This window comes from Parasteatoda tepidariorum, chromosome 4 (assembly GCF_982258835.1).
Source record: "Parasteatoda tepidariorum strain Cologne lab strain chromosome 4, Ptep-v5.0, whole genome shotgun sequence".
Classification (NCBI taxonomy): Eukaryota; Metazoa; Arthropoda; class Arachnida; order Araneae; family Theridiidae; genus Parasteatoda; species Parasteatoda tepidariorum.
In genome coordinates, this window is record NC_141758.1 from 41,145,125 (window position 1) to 41,171,303 (window position 26,179).

The 26,179-nt window shown below is 28.9% G+C and overlaps 3 protein-coding genes across 3 annotated transcripts; all 3 read right to left on the minus strand.

Moving 5' to 3' along the window:
- Positions 1-507: 507 nt before the first annotated feature.
- LOC147810915 (uncharacterized) lies at positions 508-3,457 on the minus strand. Its single transcript, XM_087160987.1, has 4 exons — positions 3,356-3,457; positions 2,370-2,477; positions 1,800-2,290; positions 508-712 (listed from the first exon to the last, which is right to left on the minus strand). Exons 1-3 carry the CDS (start codon positions 3,365-3,367, stop codon positions 1,823-1,825), a joined length of 588 nt encoding a protein of 195 aa, XP_087017113.1. The 5' UTR covers positions 3,368-3,457; the 3' UTR covers positions 508-712; positions 1,800-1,822.
- Positions 3,458-7,738: 4,281 nt separating this feature from the next.
- On the minus strand, positions 7,739-11,776 carry LOC107446328 (uncharacterized). The gene is made up of 4 exons (XM_016060941.4): positions 11,655-11,776; positions 9,653-9,760; positions 9,022-9,570; positions 7,739-7,956 (listed from the first exon to the last, which is right to left on the minus strand). The coding sequence occupies exons 1-3, from the start codon at positions 11,664-11,666 to the stop codon at positions 9,037-9,039; spliced, it is 654 nt and encodes a 217-aa protein (XP_015916427.1). The 5' UTR covers positions 11,667-11,776; the 3' UTR covers positions 7,739-7,956; positions 9,022-9,036.
- An 11,422-nt stretch (positions 11,777-23,198) lies between these two features.
- On the minus strand, positions 23,199-25,968 carry LOC107446330 (uncharacterized). Its single transcript, XM_016060946.3, has 4 exons — positions 25,924-25,968; positions 24,952-25,059; positions 24,382-24,872; positions 23,199-23,402 (listed from the first exon to the last, which is right to left on the minus strand). Exons 1-3 carry the CDS (start codon positions 25,933-25,935, stop codon positions 24,405-24,407), a joined length of 588 nt encoding a protein of 195 aa, XP_015916432.2. The 5' UTR covers positions 25,936-25,968; the 3' UTR covers positions 23,199-23,402; positions 24,382-24,404.
- Positions 25,969-26,179: the final 211 nt, after the last annotated feature.

Below are 26,179 nucleotides of genomic sequence, written 5' to 3' on the forward strand. Positions count from 1 at the left end.
AAATGCAGAATTATACCCGAATAGAGGAAAAACCAGCCTAACAATCCAGCTCCTCTTCATCTACTCTTTTCTTAATTCATTATTTAGATCAGTGATTATCTCGCCCTCTAGCAGTGAGCCAATCATTACCTATCCTTATCATTTTAATTATGCACGCTTAAAATTGTTGAGTTATGCTACTGAATTAAGATTTCGTGATAGTGCAAAAGAAATTTTGTCATATTAATGATAATAATATATAATGATGATTATTAATGAAATAATAATAATATTTTGCATGTAAACTGTATGAAAATAACAATACAATGTGTAGTTTCTTTTTTCCGGGTATCTACAAGGTTTTAGAAGATCCGTACACTGTTTTTATGTTACGTAAAATAATCTCAATATAATTTTGTATTGTGTTTAGAAATGTTCATTTAAAAAAATTATCCTTAAATTCAAAATGCCAAAAAAGTGACATTACCCTATGGATAAATGCTTAAAAATATTAACATGACACCAATGTATAAAAATAAATATTTATTTACAAATCATAACAAATATGAGAGAGAAATTGCATTACAATGTAGTCTCAATTTGGGAGTGAAATTAAATTGCCAATTGGTAAATGACATATGATGTTGATTGGGCATAAATTTTTTTTAAAGTTAAAGGTAAAACGGCAATCAATCAAAGCATTTTTTTTTCTTTCCATCACTTTTATGGCCACCTATTAAAATAAAAAATATTCCGATTTAGTACATGAAATAGTAAAGACTTTTTAAAACAAAATCGCTAGAAAACGGTATTTCTGTATTAATATCTGAATGCTTATTTAAGTGCTTTTTAATTTTGAAAGAATTATACTTATTTAATTTCAAAGGAGCAGAAATAACAACGTTCAAAAAAACTGAAGTGAGGTATTTAAGTTCAACAGAACAAAAATAAATACGAAACGTAAATACTTCTAAAAAAACTAAAAAATTAAATTTTTTAACGAATTGCTATTATGTATTAATTTTAAAATTATATAAAACTATAGTCCTCAAATAGTCTAAGTACTTCTTACCATTAGAGTTAATCATAAATTTGAGAAAAAATTTTAAATTTTGTATTAGATCTAAGAAATTATGAAAAATTACATTTTCTTAAGAACTATTGTAAATATTTTTAAAAAGAATATCAAAGAAGTGAACATTTTCTTTGAGAAAAGTGTAAGCAGAAATAACTGATTTTTTTAACTTAATTCTGAAGAAATTATAATTAAATTACATTGCGATTAAGTTCATTTCTAGTTTTCTCCTTTGCATTATTTTCATTATGTGTATTATGCTGCATTATTTTTCTTAAATAAATTCCAGCTTCTGTACTTTAATGTTTATTTTAAAGGTCCAAAAAAATTAAGACTTGTTTTGGTATAAATTATTAAAAAAAAGGTAGGACCGTTTCAAAAATAATCAATATTCTATAAATCAGTATTCTATAATAATGTACATTCTATAAATACAAATTTTATAAATTCCCTTAGACAACACCATTGCAAGGTGTTAAGAATTGTTAATTATTCATTACGCAGAGTATAAAAAGATAGTTAGAAAGCATCTATGTAACGCATAGCTTTCCTTAAAATAGTTATTATTTGCTATTGTTACGTTATTATTTGCTATTGAAATGACGCGTTAACACTTGAGGTATTTTTGTATCATCAGATACATACTTAAGAATTTTAATATTTCAGTACATAATTTTGAATCAAATATTTACATTTTGAATTGCACCGAAGTAAGTTTAGTTTTATGAGATAATTAATATCTTACCTAAATGATATATATATATGTATTTAATAATGTCCTCCAAAAGCATAGCCATGTCCAAGACCAATTCCATAACCAAGACCTGCGCCATGACCAATAGCGGCTCCATAACCGAGTCCAAGTCCATATCCGAGACCAGCATGACCATAAGCTACTGGAGCGGCTGCAACTAAAGGAGCTGCAATACCATGTCCAATAACGGGTGCAACATGAGCGACGGGTGCAGCGTGGGCGATATCAGCTGGAGCAGCGTATGGACTAGCTATGACAGCAGCAGCTGGAGCACTGTGAGCGGTACCAGGTTCGTTGGTCTTGACAACAGCTCTGAATCCATGTCCATCGGCAACGTATTCAACCTTTCTTGCTCGTCCATCGATGTCAGCGAGAGTGTATGATCCCTTCTTGTTTCCATGAGCATCTCCTACTTCAGATCTGGAGTTGGTGGCTCCTTTGCCATCCTTGATGTCGTAAGCAAAAGCGTAATTTCCATGTCCCTAAGAACAATTACATAACTATTTTATATTCGAATAAACATACTAATAGCAATTAGTTTTAAATCAGAAAAATACTTACATCTTGAACTTGTTGTCGTGCACTGACACCGGTATTGACGAGGTGTCCATGTCCAGCTAGGAGGAGACTAGCATTGGCTGCGGCCAAGACAGCAAAGAGAATGGATACCTAAAACATTTATTTGTTTTTGAATAAATATCTATGGCCCCTTGGCGAGAATGGTCTCACATATCATTATTAGAAGATAACTCTTCATGTTTTTTACTTCTTTAATGCTGAGAGGGACTATATTTACAATATTGATTGAATAATTTAAAATATATTGTAAAAAAAAATTAAATAATGAAAACATTAATGTTTTTCCCACTATTTTAATATAATCATCAAATAAAAATGCAGCTAATTCCAAAAATTGAAAGTAAGTAAGTTTCATTACTTTCTTTTTATCTTGGTGACATAAGACAAGTGATCTAACAAAATAGAATTTTCATTAATATTTTAGGGAAAATATTTGTGAAATTTCTAAGTTTTAAGTTTACATGCAAAAGAGGCGCATGCCGGTTATTAAAATTTCTAAGAAAATCAGCTATTACACACAAATCTTGGAATATAAGAATATTGGTTATTTATCAATAACTTTATGAATACTAATTAAATAATTATAATTAAAGCGTAATGTTATTTTACGAAAAGAAGAAGTCTCACAAAAGAAATTTTGTGAAGAAGTTTACACCAAGAAGTTTTACAAAACTTATTTAATTTTATACAGATAGATTTGGATATTCTTGAAAGATCTAAGAATATTCTTAAATGAACTGTTATGTCATACGACTTGTTTTATTTTGCAACCATAACAATAGATTTTAAAGCAACATCATAACTCGCGACAACAACAACATTCCTTAACTTATAATAATAAGTTTTTATAATCAAAGTAATGGGTAAGAAAAGTTATTTATTTTTATTTTGCAGATTAACTAAGTACAGTTATTATTAAATTAAAAAATAGATTTTTCATAATAAAAAAAATAGCTGATTTAACTTACCTTAGAGATCATGTTGTAAGTTTGTAAGAGAGACTTTCTACTATAATCTCTGCTCACACCTTTCTGTATTTATACAAATAACACAAGGTCGCCTTCATTAAAGAGTTAGTGAATTACTCGTATTAAAACAACGACTTGATTAAAAGCTGAAACCCCACCCTTTAGAAGGACAAGGTTTTATTGATAAAATCTGGAAGAGTAGTCAAAACTGTTTAAAATTAAAAACAATACCGGCCGGCTTTAAGCTCTAATTAAAATTGCAGGCGTAATTAAACACGTGGTTAAGGAAAAAAGTGTAAGAAGTGTTGAACTAATGAGTGTTAAACATTGGGCGAAATCTGGTTTTTATTGAAAGTATTTGGAATTTTATTGAAATAACCTTAAGATGAACAGGAATTTGAATGAACTGCATTCAATTAAGTCATGAAAAGTAACATTCACTATCTCATTATCATTTAATTATTTTTCGATGATTTGCTAAATTGATATTCTGAAAAATTATAATTATTTGTTGTAATTAATTACAAATTTCAATATTAGATCCATAAATAATTGTACGATTAATTTTATGCCAAGATTAATTTCACTTTTATTTTTGCTGTTAGACCGTATTTGCTTTCGTTTTGAAAAAGTCTGTGAATAAAACAAATTACGTTTTTTTTTTGTTTTGATAAATCACAAAACGTCCTATTTCACCCGATTTTTTATTTAGTTTGTTACGACCAGAGGCTTTGATATTTGAATGCAATGAAAACAATTCTTTGATTAATTTAATTCCTACTTGTTTGAACATTGTTTATGGGAACATAAGATGAAAGCATTAAACGTTATTTTTTCATCAGATTTTACATTTTTTTTATTAAAACTAAATGTAAGAGTTTTTTAAGCAAGACATTTAGCTGTAAGCAAATTTAATCCATAAAAAATATTTTACCAAAACGGGAATGAATGGGGAAAATGAGTTGCTGTAGTTTCGGAATTATAATAAATAAAAAAACATATTTTTGCTCATCAGAAATAGGCATGTTTCCGTATCGCAAAAAAAAAATAAATAAATAAAAATGCTAAATGCGGAAAAATATTGAGCTCTGGCGAAAACTGTTTTAAAATATTAGACCCCAAATCGTCAGAAATTAGCTTCCTCCAAAAGCGTAAGGTTTGCACTTTTTTTCATTTCATCATACTCTCAGTATATTTTTTATGCACCTTTGTTATTTCAAATTTATAAGATTTAAAGTTTTTAAGGTCCTAATCAAAATGCAACCTAAAGTTGAACACGTAAAACAGAGGTGGCTGCGCTTACGATTTTTTGATACATGAAGAATTTAAACTATAAAAGTTATTCTGTGATCACAGTACAAAAAAGTACTGTGATTTTAAATAAGAATAAGGGAAGAAAAGTGAGTGAGAAAAAGATAGCAATATCAAAAAGTGAGATAGCAACAAGAAAGCAGTGTCAGATGGTCCAAATTTTGTGCTTTTTGCACTTAAAACCTTAATCACTTTTCAAGCTATTGATAGCGTATCTTACTTTCATTTACTAATTCGACAAGAAAACTTCGAAACTCTTTTCTGCAATTGCATAAGAAGTGTTTATGTGCTCCTACTGATTCATTTCATAAAATAAAACTCAACCACAGTTTAACTCCAATGTCCATTACGTAACGAAATACCCAGCACCCATATCCAGTTAAATTACTTTTTTACGGTTTTGAAACCATGCTAGTTGTAAATGGTCAAAAAACTGTATCGTTTCATAATCATGGTTTTTTCTTGTTGTCATACTAGTAGTAAACGGTTTCAAGCACATAAATGTAAAAAAATGATATTCAACACAATCTTTACGATTAAACGGATGGACAGACAGCCCACGCTTATTTTACCATAATTTTAGACTGAAAATTCTAAATCCGATAATACTCTCGTGAATTATAAGCTGCTTAACTTACAGATAAAAATATTTCCTGCTCCACTCTATACCTCGTAGAAATGCAACTACGGATGTGAAATTCAATGTTCTGAAAGGGCCGCATTTTTTAATGAACTTAATACGACTTTTTTTTAAAAAATATTGATTTGTTCAAAAGTTTTGCAATTTAAATGCTTTAAGTTAAGCCTTAAAGTTAAGTTAAGTTTTGAATGCTTTTCCTCCTTATTATTCCTTTATTTTACATTTTGTTTTGTTGCATAGAAACTATATAGAATTAAAAATTTAAATTTATGATAGACTGTAGAAAAACACACAAGCAGTATGATGAAATACTACTATTTAACATTCGATAATAAGTTCAAAAAATAGTGCTAGAGGTACTGTTGTAGTTGATCCCCAACCCTGCTGTAAAGTATCTACAGATGTGATATTTAACATTTCGAATGAGCCATTTTTATTTATGATTTTATGCTATTCTTTTTGAAATTTCAAAAGTTTTCGGGAATTTTTCTCAATTTTTTTTTCTTTACATTGACTATTTATTCATTGAAATAGAGAAATTTATTTTTTCCTCCCGAGCTCTTTCTTATATAAGCTCGCAATTGAGTTGATGTCAATAAAATCACATATTATGAGAGAGATTGCATGTTGCCAGATATAATTCTTAACATTTGTGATTAAATTTTTAAAAATTAACTAAGCATTATACAAGTGATATAAAAACCGTTTTCTATTTTAATTGATGCAAATCTCGTCAACCAGTAAAATTACTTCTCATTTATCATTGCTTATTATATCGCATATTCTGTCTTTCTAATTTTGCTTATTTCTTCTCGAGAACAGTTTGCTATTTTGTAAATCTAGGAAATTGTTCATTGCGTAATGATTTTCGATTTAAAAATTTGTTCTTACATAAAATTATAATGACTATATAATTTACTCACAAAATGTACTTTGTTTCCAAGAAAAATATTAACTTTAAAAAAACCAACAATACTGAATACGAAGCAATTACAGGAGTTGATGAGCGGGGACTCCTACCCGGAGAAAAAAATCTGATAAAATTATAGAACAGATTTCTGGTAAAAAAAAATACGCAATTAAAAAATATGCGGTATTTAAATCATTCTTTTGGTTATGTTTCTGTTTATGCGGAAACGGTTAACTGGAAATTCTGATTGTCAAAATTATACTTCTTACTATCACTCATTTAGTGAAAAATATAAAACCTAGAAGTAAATTTAACCGAATATATGGTTTTTATGTCATTCTCTAAGGTATCATGATAAAATTACCAATTTAATTATAAATTAATTATGAAACAATATTACACGTCAAAAAATCGTATTTCATTGTGATTAATTTTGCCAAAATCATTACCAAAGCACTTCCGCAAAAATTTCCAGGCTATTTGGTGCTCCCATAGAGCCAGAAACATGGTAAATTTTACCATATTCTGGAAGTTTTGACCACACTTTTTTTCTAAGTGAAATTGTATAAAATTTTATTTTTCTCTTGCGAGAACTTACAAGAGATTTTACAAGCTCGCGCTTGACGTGACATCCAAAATAGAAGGAATAAAATAAAATAAAAAATAAAAGTGTGTCAGAATAGATGATGCCAGATACAAATCTTAACATTTATATCAAAATTTTTACAAATGTAAAATACTCATAAGAAATAAAAGCCATTTCCAACTTGAACTGTTATATGACGTAAGGTTTTCGTTATACACTGTTAACAATAAAAAATTTTTCTCATTTATTGCTTCTTATTGTATTACACATTCCGTATTTTTTGGTTAACTGGGTTTTTTCTCTATGCCAAGTTCAGTTTATTATTTTTAAAATTCAGAAAATCTTCCATTCCGTTACGGTTAACAAAGCAATGAAATGTTCTGACTTAAAATTATAATGGATTTATATTTTTTAGCAGTGTTTAATTTATATATTGTCTTCCTTTTTTAAATATAGTTTTGTAAAAAAAATAACAATGATGAATAAAAAGCAGCAATGGGATAATGTTTTATATAAACTAAAAAAAGCATTCTGCACCGTTTTCTCACTTTTAAAGTGATCGAACCCTCTTATTTCTTAAAATCTCTTAAATCGTAAAAAGGAAATATTTCAATGATTTATCATTTTCTCTTTACAAATGTTTCACTCGCTTAAAGCTTGCACATTTCTTACAAGAAAGACGCAGAATGTAATAATTTAATATTGAGCACGCAAATAAGATAAAATTTACAAGAAATGTATTATAGAAATGTAATGTCTACTTCGTTCATGAATTATAAATATTTTATAAGTAATATAAACAGAAAGTAAAGTTTGGTAATAGAATTTGAAAAATATTTTTCTTATAGAAAAACTCTGTGCTTATAGAAAAATTTTCTTCAAAATTAAACTAATTACTGTCTTAGTAAAATAGCAATATGAAACAACCAAAGCAAACAAATTCAAAAATAAATATTTATTTACAAATTATAACACGTATGAGAGAGAAGTAGCAAAACTTTGTAATTTATGTTTGTAAAACCGCTCATTGGCTGAGAAGAAAAAAGGAAGTCAATTCGACGTAACTTTCTCTGAAACAAATGTTTGACAAAAGTTTTAGGTAAAACGGTATTCTATCAAAGCACATTCTTTACATCCACCATCTTAGTTCCCACCTAAAATAAAAAAAAATGTCAAAATAGTAATAACATTTTAAAAGTTAACAGAGAAAATAATTATTCAAATTAAATCTCTGCTTAATTAAAATATTAAATATGCATTTAATTAAGAGTACTAGTAATAAGTATGAGCATATAAACAATTCACATGTAATCAAAGAAAAAGGTATAAAATTTTTGGAAAGTTTTTATATTACTGTTCAAAATTAGATAATATTTTGTAGTCATGTTTTAAGCGTTTTTCATGATAAAAATTATAGTTTTAAATATTTTTATATAATCCATTGAACATAAACTTAAAACAAGTACTTAAAAGTAAAAAAATCATATAATAAAATATTTAAAAAATTACGCAAAAGTATAACACTATTTTATTATTTCATTCATTTTAGGCATTTTTTAAAAAAAAAAATATCAATCAAGTTAAGATTTCTATAAAAAATATAATATTAGAAATAACTCATTATCAAAATGAAACTGCCGCTGCAAATATCGAGATTTAATTTCATTTTTAAAATATCTTAAATCTTATTTTCTTCATTTTAATAATAACTTGCATTTTATTTATCTTGCATCTTAATCAATGCTTACATGTTTCTGCATTATTTTTCTTAAAATAATTTCATCTCCTGTTTCTAAATGTATGTTTTAAAATACAATTGTTTTGAGATAACTATATGACAGTAAAGATAAATAAAAGTTATGCAGTTTATTTTAAAAATATCAATATTCCATAATTACTATTGTTAATTGGGCCTATACAACACTGTAACTATATATTTTGAAGATTTTCAATTATTTTTTCATTATTATTCATTGAATATCACACAACAGATCAACGCGAGAATACGTCTGCTCTGAAAGTCAAAGTTTTTCCTTCTAAACGGGTATCTTATTAATGTGTTGATTAAGATGCTCGTATGCTCTAAATAGCCTTTGTTAGTGCTTTGTTACATATTCGTAAATTCATAATTTAATATTTCGCTACCGGTCTCAAATTATTATTCTAAAGTTTGAAAACAATTACAATTTAATCAGTTTTGTGTGATTTAAACAATTTACCTATATCATAAATATTTAATAATGTCCTCCATAAGCATAGCCATATCCTAAACTTTTTCCAGTGCCATAGCCCAATTCAGCACCGTGTCCAAGACCGACTCCATAACCAAGACCTGCACCATGTCCGAGAGCGGCTCCATATCCAAGACCTGCACCATGTCCGAGAGCGGCTCCATATCCAAGACCTGCACCATATCCATATCCAAGACCAGCATGACCATAGGCTACTGGAGTGGCGGCAACCAAGGGAGCAGCAATACCATGACCAAGAACGGGTGCAGCGTGGGCGATATCAGCAGGAGCAGCGTATGGGCTGGCGATGACAGCAGCTGCTGGTGCACTGTGAGCGGTACCAGGTTCGTTGGTCTTGACAACAGCTCTGAATCCATGTCCATCAGCAACGTATTCAACCTTTCTTGCTCGTCCATCGATGTCAGCGAGAGTGTATGATCCTTTCTTGTTTCCATGAGCATCTCCTACCTCAGATCTGGAATTGGTGGCTCCTTTGCCGTCCTTGATGTCATAAGCAAAAGCGTAGTTACCATGTCCCTAATGAATTTAAATAAATAAATGAATTTCAAATAAACATATTTTGAAACATTTAGTTTCAAAAAAGAAAATGTATTCTTACATCTTGAACTTGTTGTCGTGCACTGACACCAGTATTGACTAAGTGTCCGTGTCCAGCAAGGAGAAGGCTAGCATTGGCAGCGGCCAAGACAGCAAAGAGAATGGATACCTAAAAAATATGACATGTTTAAAATATGCTGCATAAAATAAAAAAGCTGAGCTTCTTGTCGAGAATAACGATACTGTTCAAAATCTTCATTTTACAGTTCAGTAAAAATAATTCATTTAACCCATATGCAGGTCATTTCGAAAAGTCTCAAATTGTTATATTTTAATTTTTTAGCTGAAATCTTTACTTGCTAATATAATCTACTTAAAATACCAATTATACGTTATGAAAGTGAAACCATTCTATTCTATAATATGCGAAGCAAAATAATTTGAGAAAATTAACTATATTATCTTTAAAAATCTTCATAGTTTAAAAGATGCTCTATTGTCAACTCAGAGACCGTTATCCTCAAAAGACTGTTGTTACTAAATTTCGTAAGGGACTATCAGATTATCTATTAATAAAACAAATTATGCGTAAATTTTATTTCTTTTTAATAAACAAATAAGAATTTATCTAAATTTTTTTAAAGCATATTTATAAGGTGTTTTAGAACATTTTATGAGATTTTTTTAAACTATTTTAATTTGTAAATTTACAAATAATTACTTGTATTTTAAACAATGATCAATTGTATTTTAAATAAAATTAATCTTTTTGCGTCAAAACTATAACTATGAGAAGAAAATATTAATTGAAGACTGAAACGTGAATAGTATATGATTTATTGCTATTCAAATAATGACATCTTTTTCTGACATTTCCCTTACAAATGTGTATTATTTTGCAGTAGATATAATGTTTAATTTAGCACGTTTGAAAAATATACTAAAAAATTATATTTTTCTTAAATTTAGCATTTTTGTTAAAAGAAAAAAATACAATTGATTTAATTGCCCAACGAACTGATTTGAAGTTATAGTATATACTTTTGATATTCGCAAAAATATGAGTTATGAGGTAATGTAACGGTTCAATATATATTTTATCTAAATTTAATTATTTTCATTTCCGCTAACTATAATTTTTAAAACAAAGTATAATCTAATTTTTACAATATTTTATCTAAATCATTCAATGATAATGCCAGTTTAAAGCAATTGTTCTCTACTCTTATTAAACTCAAAAGCATACAGCTACAGTTTCTATAAAAATAACATGATTATTAAATTTCATTTTGCTTATATTCAATTTTTTTACGATATTTATTCATAATTTATGATCTCATATGCAAGAAACCACTTATCAGAAAATAGTTGAACGTTGATAAAAAACCCATACAAGTTGAAGCGCTTTATATGAAACTTTTTATGCTTTTTTATGTATCGGAATTATATTTCAGCTTTCATATGTATCGGAATTAATGAATATTAGTAATTCTGCCATTAGTAATTCTGCAACTTAAATACTGCATTATTTATTTTGCTTTTGATCGGTACTATTTATGGAAAAGTGTTTCTCAAAACTCAGTTAAGTTTTACCTGATTAGAAGATTCATTAACTTCAAAAATTCTTTTTATGAAATTTTTGAAGCGAATGAAACTTTTTATCTGGAAATATCTAACCGATTCAGTTTCTAATTTAAGTTTAATTATGTTTAAATATATTTTACTCTTTATCCATTTAATTTTAAGAAAGAATTATTTGTAATTTAGTTTTATGCATAGTTATGAAAATGTAATTTTGAAATGTCTTTCTCAAAATAATTTTTATTAATGCGTCTTATACTTGTTCTAAGTTACAAAAAATAGCCAGTATCATTGCCCATTATTTTTTGTTAATTTATTCATAATCGTTGTTAAAATAAAACAAAAAAAGTCCTAATGTAAAAGTTTTATGATTAAGCAAATTTATTTAAGAAATCGATTTTTATTTTAAAAGTAAACTAGAAATGCTCTGACTATTCATTTAAATGCTTGTTTTGCTCAAAAAATTTGAAGATTTAACTTACCTTAGAGATCATGTTGAGTTTGTAAGCGAAACTGAATTTCTACAATGTACTCTGCTCGCACCTTCCGTATTTATACAAACTACACAAGGTCGCTTTCAATAAAGTTTGTGAATTACCAGTTATAAGACGGAGAGATAAACCGTTTAGTAAAAAAATATTTAAGAAAAGCCCCGCCCTTAAGAAGGACAAAGTCTTACTGATAGAACCTGACAGAGTAGTTAAGAATCGAAAAAACTAAAAACACTACCGGCCGGCTTCGAGCTATAATGGAAATAATGAGAGTAATGTAAGTTATATTTCACGTGGGTGCAAAACATAACTCCTTGAGAAAAGTCTAGTTTTTATTGGAATTTATGTAATTTTTTGAAAATTAATCTTAAGGTAAACTGGCACTGGAAGGAATTGTATATTACTAAATTATTTAAAGCAGCTGTCTCAGTTACTACATCAGTTAGCTATTGCGGGAGGATTCATTTTTTATATTATGTCAAAATTTTCTAAATTATGTTCATATGCTTATTTTCTAATTATTATAATTAGTGCATGTAAATAAAACAAATACTATTTTAGTTGTAAAATTTAGTTAGAGATAATTATATTGAAATTTATTTTTATCGAGCTCATTATGTATATTTTTTTCTCGTTTTTTTATATATATTAATTTGATTTAAGTTGTGTAATATAGTAGCAAAAAGGATTCATAGAAGCAAAAATACTCCGTCAAATTGTACAGTTTAAATTAAAACCTCATTGTTTTGTAAAGAAAAAGTTTAACAGGTCTTAAGATTTTAAGTTTTACCCTTTTTTTAAAACAATCAAGCGAATCGAACAGGGTTAAATGCTTGACATTTAAATTTTCAGGATAAAATTCTTCGGGAATAAATTTTTGGTGATTTGTTTTAAAACTTTAGACGCATGTTTATTTATTTTATTTTTTGCAAACAAAATTTTTGGGAACGAATTCTTTGCAAATGAAGTTTCGGGTGGTCAAAGCTAAAGGATTTTCTGGAATTTTGAAAAGAAATGCATCAATTTGCCCTGGGCAATGATTTTTATGAAATGAGTGAACCAGGACACTGGCCGTTATTTTGTGTTCTACACTAACTATTAAAACGTACAGCACTTACAGTTGACCTTTCCCTTAAAAGCCAAAGGTCATTAAAATATCTTCATTATATGGGCTATTTTCATAGATTTTGATAGTCAAAATTTACTTGAATATATAACTAAGGGATATTATCTAGGACAATACATTATAAAAACTGTAGTGTAATATCTATTCAAATATGAAGTTGAAAAACTCCCAAAAATTTTAAGGAACATTTTAATTATAGGTCAATTAACAAGTACCAAATCAATCGTTCATATACAATTTAAGAGGTGTAATTTGAATCTACACTTAAAGTTGAATAAGCTGCACCGATAAATCAATCACGCTTTCACACTAATGGAAATTATTTTCTCTCACGAAAACAACTATATTGGCACACTGCAAATTTCCTTAATAATTTGTCTGCAATCAGAAATGAACTGGAGAGAGTTTGTTGTAATCTTCTACTTTGATGTTAATCAACAAAAATTCGCCGTTAAAATATGTATTAACACTGTAAATATTGTGGTGTAATATCTATTCGAATTTGGTGTAAAAAAATCTAAATATTTTGAAATGATTACTTTATAACAAATTATTATCGAATTGAGCAAATACTCATTTTAAAGGGTTTAATCTTAACAACAATAATTGATAAAGTGAAATAATTTTTAATAAATCTGAAATAATTTTAATTTTTATCAATATGTAATGATAACTTTAAATTTTATAACAGCTCAAGATAGAATTTTTTTAATATTTTTAAAATTTCCTTATTAATATTAAGATTTATGGTAACATCTAATCTCTCTTTCTCCCTATTTCAGTTATCAATTTGTTATTTTTGACATGATTTTTAACATATTTTTGTTATTTTTGACATTAAGTCAAACGCGATCTAATAAAATGAAGATCTCAAGAAAGCTATAAAATTTTGCACAATTATGGATGAACAGTAATTAATTAAAATAAAAATGCTTAAAAAGAATCTTGAGAAAATTAATTTGAAACAAACTTTGAATTAGTTGAAATATTGAAAAAAATATGCGCAAAATTCATAATGTTTTAATCACGGTAAAATTCAATCCTGTTGCCACATTTCAGCGGGCTGTAGATCGTCCCAACTGGTGTTTCTTAACAAAATGTTTAATAGCTAATAATTCTCGTATTAATGATAGAATTTTAATTTTCTTTATTCAATCGTATTTCTTCAGCAAGTTTTTAGACACTAAGTCTTATAGTTTTTGCGTTGCTAAAAATATGTAACATACAGCAAAAAATGCGAGAAAAGCCGCAAAAATGTTCTTAAAACTGAAATAAATTTCAAACAAATTGAAGTTTCGGAAAAAAAGTCCGAGTTTAATTTATGTACAAAAATGTCCCTTTCTACACGTTAAATGTCAACTCCGTAGTTGCATTTCTACGACCTACGACCTGTAGAGGGGCACGCATGGCATTTTTTGCCTCACTTTTAACAGTTAAATATTCTCAAACTAATTTTCGAAAGCTAAATTCTTTTATCTCATGGTACCAGTACATGGTACAAAATTCGAAATTAGTTACTTAGTCACTTCAAAAAACAACTGGAATATATATATATATATATATATATATATATATATATATATATATATATATATATATATATATATATATATATATATATATATATATATATATATATATATATATATATATATATATATACAGTCAAACCCCGCTATAGTGAACCTTCAAGGGACCGAAATTTTGGTTCACTATAACCGGGAGTTCACTATATCCGTTCCCACTATATCCAGGCAAATTAACAAATGGTTCCCAAACTCTTCCCTTTTATTACACATTATTTAAATAAATGACTGAAAAATATTATTTAGTAGCGAAAAATGTGTTATTTTTCATTACTCTTCGTCTTGCTTACAAGAAGAAAAAAAATTTAGTAATCTTTAGCTGATTAGCAATCATGACAGAAAATTCATATTGATCCCACTGACACCTTACCGGTGCACTATCTGCTTGGTTTGTTTAGGGATGGGAAAGTGAGATAAAAGAAGCTTATCGGTAAATTCCCCTCTATAGATGGTTTTAAAAATCGGCATATGTATTTATTTTGAAGCAAAAATTTTAAAATTATTACAAAAAAAATGAAGAAAAAAGTCAGTTGAAGACAGAAAAAAGTTCATTACATCCAACTTCCTCACTTTTTTGGTTCACTATATCCACAAAAAATAACATTCTGCGTGTATAGCAAGACACGGGACCTAACATTCCGTTCACTATATCCGGGAGTTCACTATAAACCGTGTTCACTATAGCAGGGTTTGACTGTATATAAATATATATATATATATATATATATATATATATATATATATATATATATATATATATATATATATATATATATATATATATATATATATGTAGTGCCAGTTCCTATCTGTAGTGCCAGTTCCAATCTATAGTACCAGTTCCTGTGCTGTAAGCTGATCTAGCTAGAGATCCAACCAGATTATGACAGATTATGTAAGCTGCAAGTTAGACCCCGTGCGAATTTCCAAAAGACACGAGAGACACGGGAGCGCGTAATGGAACTAACCAAAAAGGAGACGCTGATGAATTCCAGAGAGGAGAAGCGATGATGATTTTCTTTTAACTTCACAATGACGAACTCATTTATTTTGTGTTATTTCTGTGTTTGTTTATCGTCCATCTTTATGTAAATTTAGCGTTTAATATATGTTTCGTTAAAGTACAGTGTCTCTCATTTTCAAAGACGACCACTCATGCCGTCCCCACAAAATCAGAAGTGGTTTCAAGAACAAATTGATGGTGAAGAAATTAGATTGAGAAAAAATTGCTAGTAAAAAGAAAATTATTGGCGAAAAAAATTGGATGCCGAATGGTTTCATTCTTGTGAAAAGTAAGTAACGGAATGGCGTTGTGATGAAACTTTCGTTTTTTTTTATTTCATCTCTGCAACTACAATTGGGGTACGTATCGTACATTTGTGACATCTACATTTATTATTAAACTTTTATTCATTAATCAAAAATGATTCTTAACGATATTAAGCAAGTAAGCAAAGCATTGAAAAATTTTAAGAAAGACAAAATAAGACTCTTACATAAATTTATTTACGATGTAGAAGGCGATCATTCAAACAGAAAACGATTAAGAAATTTTACTGGTTTCAATTTTACTTTAGACAGCGAAGAATTTCAAAAAAAATTAAAAAATATTGAAAAAGAATTCACTCTTAACCAACTTATAACTCTTTCCAATATTCTAAATATTTCGTATGAAGGCAATGAAACCGAAATTGCAATAAACATGCTGACGTTATTAATGGATTTGAATAAACTGGCAGAGCTCGCCAATAGCGCCAACGCGTCTAGTTCAGAGTCGGACGAAGACATAAGCAATCCACAAAGTGAAACTGAACCTTTGATTAAAGAGAAGGAACACAATTTTCCAGTGCAGAGAAATGATGAAAATAAAAACAGTAATTCGTGTTTAAAAGATAAAAATAATTCCTGTAGAAATTTCGAATTTCAAAATGTTGCTATTAATTATTCTGATATCGAAAGTATATAATGCAGGATCGAATGCTAAGTATAATGCAGGATCGCATGAAAATATTGTTCATTGGATCGAACATTTCGAAAATATTTCAAAATTGTTTAATTTGTCAGATTTACAAAAATTTATTTTTGCCAAAAGATCTCTTGGTGGTAACGCCTCTTTATTTGTCAGAACTGTACCGGAAATAAATTCATGGCGAAAATTAAAAGAAGCTTTGATTGACGAATTTTCTTTTGAAATTATTTCTGCCAATTTGCATGATCTTTTAAGTAGACGAAAAATGAAGGATTGTGAATCGGCTCAAGAATATTATTTAAAGATGAAAGAGATCTGTAATTTCGGAAAAATAGACGATGCTGCTTTTATGCATTATGTAATTAAGGGGATTAACGATAAGCATGAAAACAAAATTGTTTTGTACGGCTGCAAAAATTTGTCCGAATTTAAAGAGAAACTTAAAGTTTATGAAATAATAAAAAGTGATTCCGCAAAGAGTAAAACTGCTTTCGATAAAATCAGAACAAAACATGACTTCGATAGTAAATATAATTATTATGATAGAACAAAAGCAAAATATGGTGATAGGTATAATGTGAGAAAAGATGTATCAAATAGGAATAAAAATAAATATGAAAATAATAATGAAAAGATAAGGTATAATACTGATGTTGAAACTTTTAATAATAAATTGTGTTACAATTGTGGTTCAAGAAATCATATTTCAAAATATTGCATACATAAAAATAAGGGTTTAAAGTGTTTTAAATAAGAAGCGTTTGGACACAAAGCTTCGCAATGTCCAAAATCAAATGCAAAAACGGAAGTTGCTACTTTAAATGTTAGTGTAGAGCCAAAGTTGTTTAAAATGGTAACGGTTGATAACTTAACTGTGAAGTCTTTGATTGATACTGGAAGTCAAGCCACTTTAATCAAAAGATCAATTTTTAATAATTTAAACTCCAAAGAACTATTTCCATCTAATTCTACTCTAAACGGATTTGGTAAATCAAAAGTGACTCCGTTAGGTTATTTTAAAAAAAGTATTAAAATTGACGATTTCAAATATTTGACTGAAATATGTGTTGTAGAAAATGATATGATGCCGTATGACGCTATTATAGGCCTTAATGTCTTAATGCACGGTGAAACAATAATCAATGAAAAGGGTATCACAATTAAAAATAAAATTCAGTGTTTTGATGAAGTAAACTATTTGTCGATTTTACCAATCGATCTTACTATATCTGATGAAGTTGAAATTAACATAGATCCTTGTGTTCCTAATGTTTTAAAAAATAAGTTACAACAATTAGTTTTCGATTATGCGCCAGATAAACTTAAGACAACTAATGTGGAAATGAACATTTTGGTTAAAAGTCAGGAACCGATATTTCACCAGCCACGTAGATTGCCGTTTTCTGAAAAGAAGACTGTTGAAGCTCAAGTCGTTAAATGGTTAAAACAAGGAATAGTGGAGCCTAGTTCTTCCGAATATTGTAGTCCCGTTGTAATAGTTATGAAAAAAGACGGATCTCCTCGTATTTGCATAGATTATAGAAAATTAAATAAGATAATTGTCAAAGATAGATTTCCCCTCCCATTAATTGAAGACATTTTAGATAGATTACAAGACTCGAAAATTTTCAGTACAATTGATCTTAAGAACGGATTCCTACATGTCGATGTAAATACAGATAGTAGAAAATACACTTCATTTGTGACACATGAAGGACAATATCAATTTTTTAAAGTTCCTTTTGGACTATGCAACTCTCCCGCTGTATTTCAAAGATACATAAACACCATTTTCCGAACTTTGATTAATGAGGGTATAGTTTTACCATATTTAGACGACATTATAATTCTGTCTTCCTCCCTTGAAGAAGGTATTGAACGACTTAATCGGGTTTTAAATATTGCTAGTGAATATGGACTTAATATTAGTTTCAAGAAGTCCCATTTCTTAAAGAAGCGCATTGAATTTTTAGGTCATGTGATAGAGGATGGAAAAATATTCCCATCTACCTTGAAAACCAAAGCAGTTCTTAACTTTCCGGAGCCAACAAATTTGAAAAAAATTCATAGTTTTTTGGGATTGACCGGATACTTCAGAAAATTTATTCCGAACTATTCTATAATAGCTAGACCGCTGAGTGACCTGCTAAAAAAAGATCATAAGTTTAAGTTTAGCATTGAAGAAAAGAAAGCGTTTAATCAATTAAAATCTTTGTTAGCCCAAAATCCTGTTCTTTCAATATATAACCCTAAATACGAAACCGAGTTACACACAGACGCCAGCTTAGAAGGATATGCTGCCATTTTAATGCAAAAACCCCCTGATGAAAAACATTTTCACCCCACTTACTATATGAGTAGAAAAACGACTGATGCTGAAAAAAAGTACTCCAGCTACGAACTTGAAGCTCTTGCTATCGTAGAAGCCCTCAAGAAATTTCGCATCTATCTGTTAGGTATTCCATTCAAAATAATTACTGACTGTGCTGCTTTTGAAAAGACTATGTCAAAACGAGATTTGTCGACTCGTGTAGCTCGTTGGGCACTTTTTCTGCAAGAATTCAACTACCTAATTGAGCATCGTTCTGGAAATAAGATGGCTCACGTAGACGCCCTTAGCCGATCTCCAATTAATGTATTTTGTGTTACCGTCGACTTGGACTACCAAGACTCAGGTCAGTCCAAGATAAAGATACTGGAATTAAGACTATAAAAGAACTACTTAAAATTTCGAATTATGAAGATTATTGCAATAGAAACGGAATTTTGTATAAATTTGTTGATGGCAAAGAATTGGTGGTTGTGCCAGAAAATATGCAAAACTAAATTATAAGAACAGCTCATGAGAAAGGACACTCTGGAATTAAATATACGGAAAAAGAAATCGAAGAATATTATTTCATACCCAAACTTAGACAGAAAATAGAAAACATCATAGCAAATTGTGTTCATTGCATACTGATGAATCATAAAAGAGGAAAGAAAGAGGGACTATTACATCCATTGCATAAAGAAGATATGCCTTTGAAAACTTTTCATATTGATCATCTCGGACCTTTGGAGAGCGCCCATAAAAATTATAAATATGTGTTAGCGATAATAGATGCTTTTACCAAGTTTGTATGGATTTATCCCACGCAGACTACTACGTTAGCTAAAACTTTAGCCAAATTAGAAATGCAAAAAACTGTATTTGGAAGTCCTTCCCAGATAATTTCAGATAGGGGTACAACATTTACCTCCAGTGAATTTGCTGATTATTGCTCGAAAGAAAATATTAAACATCATTTAATAACAACAGGTTTACCAAGAGCTAACGGACAAGTAGAGCGTATTAATCAAACCATCATATCGATTCTTTCAAAATTATCCATAGAAAATCCAGCTGAATGGTACAAGCATACAAATAAAGTTCAACAAGCGATAAATTCAACCTATCAAAGAAGCATAGACACTACTCCATTTGAATTGCTTTATGGGACAAAAATGAACACTAATGGACTGGGAAAACTAAAGGAAATGATCGAAATTGAATTTCAGTCTCAGTTTGACACCCAAAGAGAGGAACTAAGAAAAAACGCAAAGCAACAAATTTTTAAAATTCAACAAGAAAATAAAAAGACCTATAATTTAAGAAGAAAGGAGCCAAAATCCTACGAAATTGGAAATTTGGTCGCCATCAAAAGAACCCAATTTGGACCTCATTTGAAGCTAAAACCTAAGTACCTTTGCCCCTACAAAATAACAAGAGTAAAAGGAGGAAATACCTATGATGTAGTAAAAGAAGGGAATCACGAAGGACCCAACTGCTGCTCGACAACGTGTGCGGAGTATCTTAAATCATGGAGCGGTTGCCAAGAAGAATTTTAGCGGTTGCCAAGAAGAATTTTAGTGCTTGCCAAGACAAAAAAATAAGGACTGTAATTTTTGAAGATGAAAAATAATTGCTAAGGAAGTGAATTTGATTTTTTAAAGAAGACAAAAGAATTTAAAGACGAAAGACGTAAAAGAATTTAAGGACGAAAGACGTAAAAGAAGACAAAAGAATTTAAAGACGAAAGACGTGAAAGAAGACAAATGAATTTAAAGACGAAAGACTTTAAAGACGTAGAAGAATTTAAAGACGTAGAAGAAGTTCAAGACGAAAGACGTTAAAGAAAGAAAAAAAGACGAAAGACGTTAAAGAAAAAAAAGACGAAAGACATTAAAGAAAAAAAAAGACGAAAGACGTTAAAGAAAAAAAAAAGGACGAAAGATGTTAAGGAAAAGTTGTTGAAGAAGAAACAAAAGACTTGTAAAGACAGAAGAGTGAACGTGCCTGAACCGATTGACTCTTACTCGAAAGATTTTTTTTTATGAAAGATACTAACCTAAAACATTTATTTTTCAGTTATCAATTTTATTTGTCAGTCTGTTCTGCTTTTTCTTTTTTATTCTTTTTAGAGTCGCTGGAGGACCAGCCGAAATGCAGGACGGCTGATTCTGTAGTGCCAGTTCCTATCTGTAGTGCCAGTTCCAATCTATAGTACCAGTTCCTGTGCTGTAAGCTGATCTAGCTAGAGATCCAACCAGATTATGACAGATTATGTAAGCTGCAAGTTAGACCCCGTGCGAATTTCCAAAAGACACGAGAGACACGGGAGCGCGTAATGGAACTAACCAAAAAGGAGACGCTGATGAATTCCAGAGAGGAGAAGCGATGATGATTTTCTTTTAACTTCACGATGACGAACTCATTTATTTTGTGTTATTTCTGTGTTTGTTTATCGTCCATCTTTATGCAAATTTAGCGTTTAATATATGTTTTGTTAAAGTACAGTGTCTCTCATTTTCAAAGACGACCACTCATGCCGTCCCCACATATATATATATATATATATATATATATATATATATATATATATATATATATATATATATATATATATATATATATATATATATATATATATATATATATATATATATATATATATATATATATATATATATATATATATATATATATATATATATATATGTCCGAATATGATGTTAAAAGGGTTAATTTAAATCTAAACATTTAAAAATGAATATGTTATACCTATTTCTCACGCTTCAGCACCATACGAGAATTATTTTCTCTTCCTATAACACCAATTTAGGCGTGCATTGAATAGCAAATATTTAAGAAACACCAACAAGAATATCGCCAGTAGTTTGTTTACAGTCTAGAATGAGCAACCGAGAGTTTCTACGCTGATATTCATCAACAAAAGCAAAGAATAATGGATAAAAAGAAGTGGAATTTTCCTGTTGTGTTAATATTGTGAGGATTATTAGATTTAAATATCTGAGAACTGTATTAAAAGATTTTTAAAGTGCATAATTTCTATTCGCATTCATTCTGTTAAGCTTAGTTTGAATTTGTTTTAATATTCTCTCTGTGCTACGTATAAGTTTTATTTACTGATTAATTTTATTTTAGAAATTAGTATATATTTTATCTATGCATTCTAAATTAATAGTTCTTATTTTATTTCGTAATGTTGAAATATATTTACTGACTTTTATGTGCATTTTATTTTATTGTATGTATAAGTTTTATCCATTTTGTTAAGTTTAGTTTGAATTTGTTTTAATATTCTCTTTGTGTTACGCATGTGTTTCATTTACTAATTAATTTTATTTTAAAATTTAGTATATATTTATTTATGTATTTTAAATTACTTCTTATTTTATTTCGTAATGTTAAAATATATTTACTGACTTTTATGTGCATTTTATCTTAAAATATGTGTAAGTTTTAGTGTTACTGAATAGCTAAAATGGTGTCGGCTTTTCTTTATTCCAAATAGTGTTAAAGAACTTTGGTGTAGTGATACACTAGATGCAAGAATACTGTATGGCGTTTCACTACACCACTTTGCTGTAAAGTAGTTGGTGCCATTTTTGGTGTGGAGATGCACTAAAAACTTTTTACAGTGTGCGAAAAATAGTTATTTTTGAAGAAATAAAAATTAACTAATTAAATAGACTTGATAAATACTATTTACTTTGATAAATAATATCAGATTTTGAAATTAACTTTGCAATTATTTAAAATTGTCAAATCATTAATTCTTCATTAAAGATAAAATAATATGCTGTCTAATGAGCCTGAATAAAAATATAACTTACTTTAATAAAAAAGTTAGTTAAAGTGTCACTTAGTCTTAAACAATTTTTAATTGCACTGTACCAACTGTGACGAGCATATTTGCGTTTGAAGTAAATCCAATAAAGTAACATCGACAAAACAATATAGTAATTAACACTCAAGTGCAATAAACAAAACAATTGGCGAATTGTAAGGGCCCTCAGCGGCCAAAATGCAGAATTATACCCTAATAGAGGAAAAACCAGACTAACACTCCAGCTCCTCTTCATCTACTCTTTTCATAATTCTTTAATTAGATCAGTGATTATCTCGCCCTCTAGCGGTGAGCCAATCATTACCTATCCTTATCATTTTAATTATGCACGCCTAAAATTGTTGAGTTATGCTACTGAATTAAGATTTCGTGATAGTGCAAAAGAAATTTTGTCACATTTAATGAGAATAATATATAATGATGATTATTAATGAAATAATAATAATATTTTGCATGTAAACTGTATGAAATTAACAAGACAATGTATAGCTTCTTTTTTCCGGGTATCTACAAGGTTTTGGAAGATCCTTACACTGTTTTTGTGTTACGTAAAATAATCTCAATACAATTTTGTATTGCGTTTAGAAATGTTCATTTAAAAAAATTATCGTTAAATTCAAAATACCAAAAAAGTGGCATTTTCCTATGCTTAAATGCTTAAAAATATTAACATGAAACCAATGAATAAAAATAAATATTTATTTACAAATCATGACAAATATGAGAGAGAAATTGCATTACAAGGTGGTCTCAATTTGGAAGTGAAATTAAACTGCCAATTGGTAAATGACATACGTTGATTGGACATAAATTTTTTTTTAGAGTTAAAGATAAAGAGGCAATCTATCAAAGAATTTTTTTTCCTTCCGTCACTTTCATGGTCACCTATTAAAATAAAAAATATTAAGATTTAGTACATGAATTATAAAGACTTTTCAAAACAAAATCTCTAGAAAACGGTATTTCTGTATTAATATCTAAATGCTTATTTAAGAGCTTTTTAATTTTAAAAGAATTATGCTTATTTAAGTTCAAAGGAACAGATATAATAAATTTCAAAAGAACTTTCATGAGGTAATTTAAGTTCAACAAAACATAAATACGAAACGTAAATACTTCTGCAAGAGCTAATAGCGTTAGAGTTAATCATAAATTTTAGAAAAAATTTATAATTTTGTGTTAGATCTAAGAAATTATGAAAAATTATATTTTCTTAAGAACTATTGTAAATATTTTAAAAAAGAATATCAAAACAGTAGTAATCAGAAATAAACGTAAGTAAACGTTTTCGAACGTAATTGTGAAGAAATTATAATTAAATTACATTGCGATTAAGTTCGTTTCCAGTTTTCTCCGTTCTATTATTTTCATTATTTCTATTCTACTGCATTATTTTCATGAAATTAATTCCAGCTTCTATACTTGAGTGTTTATTTTAAAAGTACAAAAAAATAACACTTGTTTTGGTATAAATTATTAAAAAAAAAATATTGGTAATACCGTCTATTTCAAAAATAATCAATATTCTATAAATCAGTATTCCATAATAATGTACATTCTACAAATACAAATTTTTTAAATTCACTTACACAACACCATTGCAAGGTGTTAAGAATTGTTAATTCAGTAAAAATCAGAGTATAAATGGCAGTTTGAAAGCATCTACCATGTAACGTATAGTTTTCATAAAAATAGTTACGTTATTATGTGCTATTGAAATGACGCGTTAACACTTGAAGTATTTTTGCATCATCAAATACATATTTAAGTATTTTAATATTTTAGTACATAATTTTGAATCAAATATTTACATTTTGAATTACACTGAAGTAAGTTTAGTTTTATGAGATTAAAAATATCTTACCTAAATGATATATATAAATGTATTTAGTAATGCCCTCCAAAGGCATAGCCATGTCCAAGACCAATTCCATAACCAAGACCTGCGCCATGACCAATAGCGGCTCCATAACCGAGTCCAAGTCCATATCCAAGACCAGCATGACCATAAGCTACTGGAGCGGCTGCAACTAAAGGAGCTGCAATACCATGTCCAATAACGGGTGCAACGTGAGCGATGGGTGCAGCGTGGGCGATATCAGCTGGAGCAGCGTATGGACTAGCGATGACAGCAGCAGCTGGAGCACTGTGAGCGGTACCAGGTTCGTTGGTCTTGACAACAGCTCTGAATCCATGTCCATCAGCAACGTATTCAACTTTTCTTGCTCGTCCATCGATGTCAGCGAGAGTGTATGATCCCTTCTTGTTTCCATGAGCATCTCCTACTTCTGATCTGGAGTTGGTGGCGCCTTTTCCATCCTTGATGTCATAAGCAAAAGCGTAATTTCCATGTCCCTAAGAACAATTACATAACTATTTTATATTCGAATAAACCTATTAGCAACAATTAGTTTTAAATCAGAAAAATTCTTACATCTTGAGCTTGTTGTCGTGCGCTAACACCGGTATTGACGAGGTGTCCATGTCCAGCTAGGAGGAGACTAGCATTGGCTGCGGCCAAGACAGCAAAGAGAAAGGATACCTAAAACATTTATCTGTTTTTAAATAAGTATCTAGGGACCCTTGTCGAGAATGGTCTCGCATTTATTAGAAGATAACTCTTTATGTTTTTTACTTCTTTGATGTTAAGAGAGACTATATTTGCGGTATTGAATTTAAAATATATTGTGAAAGAAAATTAAATAATTGAAAAATTAAGGTTTTCCCCCACTATTTTAATATAATCATCAAATAAATATGAAGCTAATCCCAAAAATTGCAAGTTGGTAAGTTTCATTATTTGTTCTGAACTCGGTGACATAACACAAGTGATCTAACAAAACAGTATGTTTACTAATATTTCAGGGAAAATATTTGCAAAATTTTTAAGTTTTAAGTTTACATGCAAAAGAAACGCATGTTGGTTATTAAAGATCAATACAAAATCAGCTATTGCACACAAATCTCGGAATATAAGAATATTGGTAATTTATTAATAATTTTCTGAAATACTACTTAAATAATTAAAAATAAAAGCGTAAGGTTGTTTTGCGAAAAGAAGAAATTATATAGAAGAAGTTTTATCACGAAGTTTACAGCAAGAAGTTTTACAAAACTTTTTTTTAATTTTATACAGCTAGGCTTGGATAGTCTCGAAAGATCTAAGAATATTCTTAAATAAACTGTTTCGAGATGTTTTGATTATGCAACCATAACTAATAGATTTTATAGCAATATCATGATTCGAAACAACAACAACATTCCTTAACTTATAATACTAAGTTTTTATTATCAAAATAATGAATAAGAAAAATTATTTCTTTTAATTTTAATTTTGTAGAAATACTACGTTTATAATTTAATTAAAAAATAGATTTTTCATAAGAAAACAACTGATTTAACTTACCTTAGAGATCATGTTGTAAGTTTGTAAGAGAGATTTTCTACTATAATCTCTGCTCATACCTCTCTGTATTTATACAAATAGCACAAGGTCGCTTTCTTTAAAGTTAGTGAATTACTCGTATTAAAACAACGCCGATTTGGTTAAAAGCTGAAGCCCCACCCTTAAGGACAAGGTTTTATTCATAAAATCTGGAAGAGTAGCCGAAACTGATAAAAATTTAAAACAATACCGGCCGGTTTTAAGCTCCAATTAAAAT

Bases quoted from the DNA above. Each gene is read 5' to 3' on its own strand.
- LOC147810915 (XM_087160987.1), bottom strand. The intron at 2,291-2,369 runs GTAAGTATTTTT...AATTGTTCTTAG, and splicing joins CACGACAACAAGTTCAAGAT to GGACATGGAAATTACGCTTT.
- LOC107446328 (XM_016060941.4), bottom strand. The intron at 9,571-9,652 runs GTAAGAATACAT...TAAATTCATTAG, and splicing joins CACGACAACAAGTTCAAGAT to GGACATGGTAACTACGCTTT.
- LOC107446330 (XM_016060946.3), bottom strand. The intron at 24,873-24,951 runs GTAAGAATTTTT...AATTGTTCTTAG, and splicing joins CACGACAACAAGCTCAAGAT to GGACATGGAAATTACGCTTT.